Source organism: Peromyscus californicus, unplaced genomic scaffold (genome assembly GCF_007827085.1).
Source record: "Peromyscus californicus insignis strain IS unplaced genomic scaffold, ASM782708v3 Scaffold_8__1_contigs__length_139910024, whole genome shotgun sequence".
Lineage (NCBI taxonomy): Eukaryota > Metazoa > Chordata > Mammalia > Rodentia > Cricetidae > Peromyscus > Peromyscus californicus.
Genome location: NW_026294606.1, coordinates 116,547,708 through 116,559,092, shown reverse-complemented (window position 1 = coordinate 116,559,092; position 11,385 = coordinate 116,547,708). Strand labels below are relative to the sequence as shown.

At 45.3% G+C, this 11,385-nt stretch overlaps 1 protein-coding gene across 2 annotated transcripts in view; it reads right to left on the bottom strand.

Moving 5' to 3' along the window:
* Positions 1–353: 353 nt before the first annotated feature.
* Ciapin1 (cytokine induced apoptosis inhibitor 1) overlaps positions 354–11,385 on the bottom strand; it is a 14,582-nt gene continuing 3,550 nt past the window's right edge. For both annotated transcript variants that reach the window (XM_052729610.1, XM_052729611.1), the window contains exons 2-9: positions 10,496–10,681; positions 9,956–10,108; positions 7,674–7,750; positions 6,850–7,012; positions 5,689–5,762; positions 4,498–4,613; positions 1,823–1,901; positions 354–1,345 (exon numbers count right to left, since the gene is read on the bottom strand). In XM_052729610.1, the coding sequence (XP_052585570.1) occupies positions 1,235–1,345; positions 1,823–1,901; positions 4,498–4,613; positions 5,689–5,762; positions 6,850–7,012; positions 7,674–7,750; positions 9,956–10,108; positions 10,496–10,652 (930 nt within the window). In that variant the 5' untranslated portion in view covers positions 10,653–10,681 and the 3' untranslated portion in view covers positions 354–1,234. The remainder of the gene's footprint in view (positions 1,346–1,822; positions 1,902–4,497; positions 4,614–5,688; positions 5,763–6,849; positions 7,013–7,673; positions 7,751–9,955; positions 10,109–10,495; positions 10,682–11,385) is intronic.

The following is an 11,385-nucleotide window of genomic DNA, read 5'->3' as shown; positions in this document are numbered from 1 at the left end:
GCATGGGCAGCAAGACAAATGCTTTTCTTCTCTAGTTCTTTTAAAGGATCACCAGAGTGGGCCAGACTCACTCAGGATAATCTCCCTTGTAATTAACTGTAAGTCTAGAAGGGACTGTGAGACAATTTACAGATCCTTTCACTTTATCAGAACTTCTCCATTCAGGCCCAGAAGAGAAACTCCAGTGTCACTACTCAGGTCTTGTTGTAATTGGAGGGAGCTAATACAAGGAAAGGGTCACTGAGGTCAATGGGAATTCTGCTTCTCACAGGGACTTTCCCTACATCCACAGCTAAACTTCAGCAGCAGGGACCAGCAGAAGCAAGCTAGGAGAATCAAATTTCAAGGACAGGTAACAGTGGACACTTTTATTTAAAACAGAAAAGATCAGGCACGATGGGTTACAGGCGTGTGGGCAGGCAGCAAGGAGAATGAAGGGGTCCCCTGTTCTGACACTTCCTGCTGCTGGCCCAGCCTGCCCTGCCCTGCTTCTCCCCCACATTCTCAACCTGGACTCTCCTACAGGAGATGGAGACAGGTCCTAATCTATAAGGGCAGCTCTGGCCCACTCCCGTGTGACATCGGCTTCTTCCAAAGTGAGTTTCATAGTCCAAGTTGAATGTGGATGACTGGAACAGATCCCCACCCCCCCACACACACACATACACACATACATACATACATACAAGGGACACATAGAAACATGGAAGTTTAATACCTATTGTTTAACAGAGATGACAACAGGACACAGATACAACACTACAGCAAATGGGGTGAGGTGGAAGGGCAGAGGGACAAGATGGATCACAGCAACTGGAGGAGCGACTTCTTTGGTGCCCCTGCGGCCCTTTGACAGCTGACCCATGGCTCCAAGAATTACACACTGAGGAAGTCAGTACGGCAGCATCACTGAGTGGAGCCTGGAGCTTACACAGCATAAATAGTCAAGAGTCTAGACTCAAGGGTGGGGAGGGTCAGCACTGTCATATCAGGAGTGGAGCTCCTTAGGGTACACCCTTCTCCTAACCCTGTAAGAGGCAGGTCCCCTCACACCTTGGTCTGTCAACACACAGCAGCACCACACACCACTGCACCTCAGCAGCTTCACTCTGCTACATGCCTCTCCCTGCGAATGTTTTCAGAGTGATTGAATCCAGAGGTGGGAGGAGGCAGTGGCGGGGGCTGAGGGGCAGGAGGCAGCTGGAGGAAGAGGTGTGTGTGCCTGAGGTTCCTCCTAGGCGTCCTGGAGATTGCTGTTGCTCAGGAGCACCTGTTCTCCAGGCTTGAAGGCTGGCATCCCAAGGTAGGGGCAGTTGGCGCAGCGGAAAGCATCCCCCAGGTAGCACTGTGGAGAGAACAGGAGTCAACAGAGGCTAAGGGGCAAAGGAAGGACATCTTAGTATGCCCACAAGTCTCCTGTGTTACGAAAAGTCAGTCAGTAAGGGTGCCAGCCAGGTGAGGTGACACACACCAGTAATCGCTGTGCTTGGGAGGTTGAGGCAAGTTTATGGCCTGCCCGAGTTTAAGCCCTGTCTGAAGGAGGCCAGAGGGCTGGTATCTCAGGCAGCCTCTACTACAGGATCACATCAAGGTCAGCCAAAGCGCTGAGTAAACCACATCCCACACCGAGGAAGAGACAAAAGGGCTAACAAAAAAAAAAAAGATAGCCACCCCTTAGCATGGGCATGCTCAGGACAACCTCTTCTCATCATAGCTATATACATGGCCTTTCACACCAGCCGTCTATGAGAAAGCTTGACGACAGACAAATCCCTTAAGTTTGGCTAGTCTATGTCCCGAGGTACTGGGTGCAGGTACGTACATTTCCACAGGCTGACTTGGGCTGAGCACCCCGCTCCTTTGACTTCTCTCTTTCCAGTTCTTCTGCAAGGCCACAGGTACTAGGGAGAAGCCAACAGCTGATGAGTGAGACTTGCCACTACCCAGAAACTTCCAATCGCTAACGGTGCTAATATACATTTGAAGACTTTTCTCTCTTTACCAAGAGTCAAGTTAATGCTATGGACCAGCAGGCTGGGGTAGGCTGCTGGGAAAGAAGCAGAGTCGCCACAATTTCCAAATTCAGGAACAGAAGGTGCTGAGATGCAGCTCAGTAGTAGAGCACTTGTCTAGCATGTGCGGGACCCTGAGCTTAATCCCCAACACCACAAACATACAAAAATAAAAATAACAGAAAAATCTGGGTTTTTACTTGAAACCCTCTCATTTGTAAATGCTGGGAAATTGGAATACCTAAGGACTGATGAGGGCTGTGCGGGGCAGTCAGGACTGAAACCCAGCACCAGGGAGGTAGACAGAGAGAGAACAGCTCCAAGTTCAAGGTCAGCCTTAACTATATTGTGAGACTCTCAAAATACAAACAAAAATAAATATAATAAAAACAACCAGTGGATTAATAAACAAGTCAAGCCTGCACGACATTCACACAAACACCAACACTAGGCTTCCCTGTTAGGACAGAATGACACAGGTAACCTAAAATTTCACCTCTCTCAAACCCCCACCAGAACTGCAGAAACAACAACACATTGTTGGAAACTGTAGGGAAACAGAAGATTCAACTTAACAGATCAACTATCATTCCTGCCAGACCCTGAAACCTTATGGTGCCAAAGGGCTGGTAGCATACATGGAAAGACTTCCCTTAAGCAATCCAGCCAATCTGAGTGTAAGACACAGGGCTCTGGGATTTGGAGCCTCCCCATCCCCACATCTACCTAGATTCTCTTCAATAAAAGTGACCAAATCAATCCACCTAGATGCTCAGTTAACATGATCAGCTTGTTTTCGTTTATTTTAAGAAGTTTTTTGAGACACAGTCTTACTATATAGTCCAAGCTAGCTTTGAACTTACAACCCTGCTTCAGTCTCCTGCATGCTGGGATTGTAAGTATGCACCACCACACCTGACTCTGTCCTCCACTTTTAAATTATGAAGACTATGACCACCAAGTATCCTAAGAATCCTCTAACCAGGGAGTCAGAGGCCAACTAAAAGACACAGGCAGCTTGGAAGAGCTGAAGAGATGGATTAGCAGGTAACAGTGCATACTGCTCTTGCAGAGGACTCAAGTCTGGTTACCTTCATGGGTACCAGTGTACACACAAAATTAAAAAATAAAAAAAAAAAATAAAAACAGCCCAGCGGTGGTGGTACATGCCTTTAATCCCAGCACTCAGGAGGCAGAGACAAGTAAATCTCTGAGTTCCAGGCCAGTTAGGGATATAGAGTAACCCTGTCTCCAAAAGCAGGAAAGGGTATTGGTTTCTTTATATCTAAATGAAAAAGGATGCTCAACATATTGGTGGGGGCGTAATAGCAAAGAGAAAACTATAAACTAAAATCATGATAGGAGTAATAAAATAATAACAAAGGTTTTAGAAGATTGATAATCTTGGGGCTGGAGAGATGCCTCAGAGGTTAAGAGCACTGGCTGCTCTTCCAGAGGTCCCGAGTTCAATTCCCAGCAACCACATGGTGGCTCACAACCATCTGTAATGAGATCTAGTGCCCTCTCTGGCCTTCAGGTGTACATGCAGGCAGAACAGTTAAAAAAAAAAAAAAAAAAAAAAAAAGATTAATAATCTCCTAGAAAGGGACAAAAGAAAAATACTGGAAAATGTAAAAGAGGGAAAAAATTATAGGACTAGCCAGATTCAGTTGAGCACACCTTTAAAGTCAGCACTCAGGAGGCAGAGACAGGCGCATCTTTGTGAAGGCCACCCGCTCTACAAAGCAAGTTCCAGGCCAGCCAAGGCTTCACAGTGAGACCCTGTCTCAAAAACAAACAAACAAAAAGAACTAAAGAGGACAACACCTAAGTCACATGTTACCTAGACAAAAACTCCTAAACAAAATAAACACCACTCCCAGGACCCCAGACTTGGCTTTTAAGACTGCGGAGATGCACAGAAGAACAGACCCTACTCAAGGCAAACTATCACAAAATGATACTAACGAACCAGGGCCCCAAGGACTTCTTTCCAAAATGGAGAAAGTGGTCTTCTGGATCAAGGCTTTATGGAAGGGTTAAAGCTTCTGCCTTATTATCAGGGTCATCAGAAGACAGAAAACAAACAACTGTCTCTGAGCGCTTAAACCACATGGAAAAATGACTTCTGACTCGGAAATATGAATGCTATGATACTTTCTGTTCTTTTTTCTTCGGTTGTTTTGAGGCAGGGTCTCATGTGGAGCCCTTGCTGGCCTGGAACTCTCTATGTAGACCAGGCTAGCCTCAAAGTCAGAGAGATCTGCCTGCTTCTGCCTCCTGAGTGCTGGGTGCCCAGCCAAGATGCTTCCGTTTCTTCCTCCAGATGATGGTGTGTGGGTCTCTGCTATTCTTTAAGGGTTACCTGTTTGGTTTACTCCTCTATACACCTCACACCTCACAGGAAAACCCACTCAAGAGAGCGAGGAACAGAGACGACCACTGGAGAAGAACCTGCAGCCCAGACCCGCTCCCCAGCACTCACCAGTTCTTACAGGCCTTCCTCTTTTTCCCTTCCCCACATGACGGAGCCTTCAGGGAGGATGGATCGGGCTTCTTCAAATCTTCTGGATCTAGCAGTTCATCTGAGTCGATGAGATCCTAGAGAGTGATCAAAACAATCAGAACACAGCCACCGTCTCTCTGACAAAAAGCTGAGGTAGTCGCAGGCTAGGGGGGGGGGGGGGGGGGGCACGGCAAAGTTGGCAAAGTTGGCCGGTACTATATAGAGAATGTGTGTGTGTGTGTGTGTGTGTGTGTGTGTTGTGTGTGTGTTCATGGTGAGAGTGGGAACAGGTGAAATGCAGAGAAGTGCTGTATTTATTTCAATATATGAATAATCATGGGAATAATGTCAACGTAAAACATTTCCCACAAAATTCCAGAGGAATAAAGGCAAATAATTATACACATATTTGTATAACTTTTTTGTAAATATGAAGACAGTTATATTTTTCTTCAAGACAAGGTTTTTCTGTGTACCCCTGGCTGTCCTGGAACTTACTCTAAAGACCAGGCTAGCCTTGAACTCAAGAGATTCACTTGCCACTGCCTCCCAAGTGCTGGGATTAAAGGCGTTCAACACCATGGCCCAGCTTAATTTTCTTATAGATGGGCAGATCACAGGTGCAAACATTAAGTTTAAGACAGTGAGCATTCAATGAATTTGATTAAATTTCATTCAGTGAGCATTCAATTGCCTAGACAGAGGCCAAGAAAGTATCTCAGCTGCCAAATTCTGTCCTGGTTTATATCTACAAGAATCTTTACTATTTCATGTAAAGAGAAGACAAAAAAAAAATCTGTAGGGAAAAGACATTAAAAAATAAATTTAAAATGCTACTAATATGGAATGTCCTAATCAAAGACATGAAAGTCAGACACTGCTACATGCTGGGCCTTAAACACATTCACACCTACAAATCTAAAAGGCCGCTCTCGGGGCTGGAGACACGGCTCAATGATTAAAAGTACTTGCTGCTCTTGCAGAGGATGTGGGTTTGGTTTCTAGTACCTAATCAGCAGCGAATAACTACCTGTAACTCGACTCCAGTTACAGGGAATCCAACACCCTCTTCTGGGCTCCGAGGGCACCAGGCATGCACATAGTGCACAGACAGACAGACACACACACACACAGACTCATACACATGAAGTGACCTCAGGGCCAACTCACCACGCTGTCATCCTCCATGTCATTGGCTGAGAGGGTCCAGAGTTTGGCAGCAGCAGGATCCACAACAGGCTTCACTGCATCCAACAAGAAGGAGAGAAACTCTTTAACCAGTCGGAAGCAAACTACAAGCAAGCCCACGCAGCTCCACTAGGAACCAAAGGCACAGCTTCACACAGGAAAGGCAGCCTGCAATCCTTACACGTTTGCCTTGTGCTAGGCACTCCTCCAGCGCACCCATCATCCCACCTAACCCTAAGTACCTTATGAGGTGCCTGCCACCCTAGTTTTACAGCTGTAGGTATACAAGGTTACAACCTCCACTCGATGCTGCCTTTTTCGTGCTACCTGAGTTTACACACCCCCTCTGCCTCCTGGAGCTATTCTGAGAATCAAATGAGAGAAGTGTCAACAACTCCAAAAAGAGCAGATTTAGCCTCACTTAAGCCTGTTATACAAAAAACAGACTCTAGTGCTGCTGGTGGCCAGGTCACAGTCAATGACAGAACATTTTCCATCTAGGTCAGGATACCAGAAACAATCTTTGAGTCTTAGGGCTGGGGATTTAGAGGGGCATATAAAGCATTCACAAATCAAACTAGCAAGCAATCTTTAGAAATAAGTTTGTGACTTTATAAGCATAGAAAAAAACTCTACAGCCTGGCAGTGGTGACGCACGCCTGCCTTTAATCCCAGCACTTGGGAGGCAGAGGCAGGCGGATCTCTGTGAGTTCGAGGGCAGCCTGTTCTACAAAGTGAGTTCCAGGACAGCCAAGGCTACAGAGAGAAACTCTATCTCAAAAAACAAAACAAAACAAAAAAGAAAAAGAAAAAAGCCCTGGAAACGGACCAAGAGACCCTGTGCACCATTGTCACCATTGTGACGTCTCCTAAAGATAAACCCATCCTTTTAGGGCCTGCAGAGATTTCATCAACTGAACAAGTGACTCAGGCCTCCAATATGAGGTGGCCTCAGTGCACTAGGAAATATCTACATATTATATCAGGTTTGGATACTAATATGTCTAAGATAAAAGCACGGTAAGCATTCTGCAATTTGCAAATGACAGATTAAAGGATAATCTAAGACTATTTAGATGATGGTTCAGTTGCTAACATGCTCCTCAGGCCCACTCACATAGAATGTCCCCAGGCTAGTCTTACCTGAAGACTTCTTGGAAATGAAAAGCTTAAGCTGGCTAGAAGAGCCCACTTCAAAGTTTGGCTTCTTGCCAGTGATATGAACTGAGAGCAGGCTGTCACTGTGGTAGCCCAGGTGTTCCTGGACAGACTGCACCTCCTCCGAGCTTAAGGATTCCCGCTGCAACTGCAATTGAAGATATCCAAGGTATCAGTCCACCCTTTACCATTCACTGTTTCACCAAGCCAGCCTTGTGGCCAGCCTGGACAACATCCAACAGTGAGTCTGTGTCAAAAAAGAATTTAAGGCCCTGAATCACATTTTAAAAAAATTCAGAAATACAACACTAAGAGTTATTATGGAATAACACCTCTCCAAAACCAAGGAAATGCTAATATTTTTACATTTAGTTTCTAGAAAGACTATGGAACTATAAAATGCCTCTGCTTAACTTATACATCTCTACTCAACTGTCATAAATGCTCAGCCCCCATCCAGACTCCCACCAAAAGGTCTAAAGGGGCAGTATTCCATCTAGGCCTAGACTTGTTTACACTGAGATGGGCAGAAGCAGCAAACCACCTGTTCCCTGCAGCACAGCCACCACATTAAAGAGTTCCAGGAAGACCAGTACCAGCCACGAGTCTTCAGAAGGGATCTGCTCCCAAGGGTTTCTTCTTCAAGGCATCTCGTGTTTAACTCTCAGGCAGTACGTTTCAAATGACCGCCTAATTCTGGAGAGCACCTCTAACCTCACTTGCCCCCAGCTATACTAGGGACAAACTCTCTGGGTCTGAGTCAACCAAGGTTTACAGACCTAACAGGAAGGCTATCTCTCCACACCTACCTCTTTTACTTCCACCAGGCCAGAGAGAGTCAGGGCCGAGCACAGTTTAGAGGCCGTCTTCATTTTATCATTGTTAACTGTCAAGGAAAACCCCCATTAGTGGCTTCGTCCGTCAAAGCTGGGGAGAACTCTAAGACTCTATCCTCTGTGAGCCAGCAGGCTCTCAAACATAAAAACCTACTTTGTGTAGTGTGCATAGAGTTCAGTGACAGCAGTTTAACTTGAAAAATCTTTTGGTTGTTCTAAGTGTTCTCTCTTAGGCTAGGACAGGTCATAATTCCACTATTACCATTCTGCTTCTCAGAAATCCAGAGAAAGTTGGATAATTCATAAAGTTATAAACTGTGAAGTACACAGAAACCCAAGTTTGTCTCTGTAAAGCTCTATCAGACACCATTTAGTGACCCAAGGTTTCAATTTCCAGCAAGAAGGGGCTGGAGAGATGCTCAGTGGTTCCAAGCACGGACCACTCTTGCAGAGAAGGGGAATGTAGTTTCCAGCACCCACACTGGGAGGCTCACAAGCACCTAAACTCTAGCTCCAGAGGTGTAACACCTCTGGCCTCCTACACTCATGTTCATATGCAGATACACAGAAGGACTGACAAGAGTTCAAGGCTAGGGGCTGGAGAGATGGCTCAGAGGTTAAGAGCACTGGCTGTTCTTCCAGAGGTCCTGAGTTCAATTCCCAGCAGCCACATGGTGTCTCACAACTATCTGTAATGAGATCTGGTGCCCTCTTCTGGCCGTCCAGACAGAGCACTGTATACATAATAAATAAAATAAATCTTTAAAAAAAAAAAAAAAGAGTTCAAGGCTAACCTGGACTACACAGTGAATTCCAGGCCAGCTTAGCTACAGAGTATTATCTTAGGGTAGGGGTGGGGGGGAAGCCAGTCAGCAATGTAAAATATAATAAACTCTGATTTAGGTTTAAATGAACTATATAAAATAATGTGGTGTGTTGAGTGCATGTGTACATGTGGAGGTCAGAGGTCAATCTTAGATGTTTTTTTCAGAAGCCAGCCACCATTTTTGTGAGGCAGGGTCTCTGAGGGGCTAGAACCCCCAAGTAGGCTAGACTGGCTAAGCAGGGGGCCTCAGGGATCCAGCTGTTTCCACCTCTGCAGAGCTTTTAATATGGGTTCTAGAGGTTGAATTTAGGTCCCCATGCTTGCACCTTAAGCACATCACCAACTGAGCCGTCTTCTTGACCTGAATAATGTGAATTTCAATGCACTTACTTCTGGATTTTGTACTATGTATTCAACAACTGAATTTTCAGAAAATTTAAATTGCAATTTAAAAAACAGATTAAAGGGGCTGGTCAAGATGTCTCAGTGGGTAAAAGTGACTGCTGCGTCATCTTGAGGACTTGAGTTCCATCTCAGAACTCATTTGGTTTCCAGCACCCACAATAGGAGGCTCACAACCACCTTAACTCTAGCTTCAGGGAGATCCAACACCTCTGGCCTCCTGCATTCATGTTTATATACCTATGTGCAGGCAGGCAGAGAGACAGTCAGACAGACAGACATGTGTGCACGCACACAAACTCATTCTCTCTTAAAAATAATAAAAAAAGTTTTCCAGCAAGAAAGCTGGTGTCTGCGATAGACATCACAAGGTCACAGCTCTAGATATATAATTCCTGTTTTATTCATTCCAAAATATTTTCATTTCTATTACTCACATATTTCTCTCTCTCTCTCTCTCTCTCTCTCTCTCTCTCTCTTTTTTGTTTGTTTTTCAAGACAGAGTTTCTCTGTGTAACCCTGTCTGTCCTGGAACTCACTCTATAGACCAGGCTACCCTTGAACTCACAGTCCATCTGCCTCTGCCTCTCAAGTGCTGGGATTAAAGGCCTGCACCACCACCACCACCACCACACTTCACATATTACTCTTTAGCCCCATAATTCCAGCCATTTCTTTTCAACTCTATTCTGGAATAAGCACAGATTCACAGGAAGTTGCTAAGTGCTCCTCCTTACTGCTACAATGTTCTCTGTGTTAGAGACATGACAAAGATGAGCCTTTCATCTGGTGACAGAATTCAGCCATTCACCATGAGGGACAATTTTCTTCTATTAATGACCTGACAGGTCACCAAAGATGACACTTTTTTAATATCTGTTGCTCGGATTCTAACATCTATCTCTGAAAAGGAACCACTACAGGAACACTGATCTCCAAGTGGTACCTCTGGCTCAGGGAGACAGCATGCACATGCAAAAGATTCAGCTGTGTTAACCGCTCATGTTCTGAATACAGATGTCCTTACCTACAGCTGTCTCCACTGGTTCTTTCAGAAACAGACATCCCCCTGGCCGAAGGATTCGGGCCATCTCAGCCAGAACCTCAGCACTGTGCAGAGAGACGCTTCCAGGGACTATACCGGACAGAATAACATCGAAGCTGGATTCTTTATGGGCAGCTGAAAAGAACAATCAACAGTTGCCTACCCGGGGAGCAATCTCCCAACCCTCCCACAGACCTCCCAGAGGATACAGCTATCATCCCAGGAGAAAGAACTACATAGCAAATATGAAGCCCCCAATATTAGCAAAAGGGTGTTAAGACTCTGTTCTGCTCCGTATTTTAGTAAACCCTAGTAAGATCAGGGAAAGAAGGAAAAAAGGAGCTTTTTAGAACAAGAAACAGCCACCAAAGAAAAGAACATGCAGAAATTACCAACATGCCCAAGTGCATGGAAAAAAATGGGGTGACCCCAAACAAAATTCAAGTCTCAGGAACTACAAAGAGCACCTCACCTGTGAAAACTCCTCCTCCCCTGAGAAGAAAAGAGTAGGTAGGCACTTACACTGCAACAGCTGGCTGATGTTTTCTGTGACTACTTGGCCCTCGCTGCCAGTCAACCCTTGAAGACGATCTACCAGTTTTTTCAGAGCCTCCTCAGGAGATGACTTGTCCCAGAACACTGCCACAAGGTGGCCAGGGGAGATCCCAAACTCGGCCATTCCTGCAGTGCTGCTGTACCTAAAAGCCACTGGCAAAAGAAATCGAGACAACAGTGGAGTTTAATCCGTGGGTTATCATCAAGTATGAGTCCAACAACTTCCCAGTAAGGATGCATTACAGCTTGGTGTAAGCCCTAAGAGTCTGACTAAGGAACCTACAGCCCCAAGGCTTCATAATCCCAACATTCCCTGACATGACAGGTAGATAAGACGGATGGCAAAGTCAAGTCAAGGGGATCAGAATCAAGTAAAGAGGTTGGAGTTAGAGCTGACTACAAATCAATCAGGGCATTCATCAGGCTGAAGGGACTCACAGAGGAAGGCAAGAAATTGGTAGCTTTCCTAACCATAGTTATAGCTTTAAAAAAAAGATTTAAAATCTTTTTTTTAAAGCTATCAAATCAAACACTTCCTTTCCATTCCGTATAAAAATTCAGTTGCACTGAATCTGCAGTGAACAGCACTGTTTTCAGCATTTAACATTAGCCAGCCTCTGTGAAGCACCTGTACACAACCAATATTACGTGAGTAAAACAAATGCTGGGACTAGAATCCAAACCTGTGTAACCATGAAAACTTCCCACCCTGGGTTAGTTTTCTCTTCCACTTGATATGCAGGTCTGTATACTGTGAAGAAGGCCAAGGGATACCTCTGTTCGGCTGCTCCTTCCTTAAACATTAATGCTACCAAGCTTCTAGCTTCAAGTGAAACAAAGAAGCAGTGGTAGGAGGC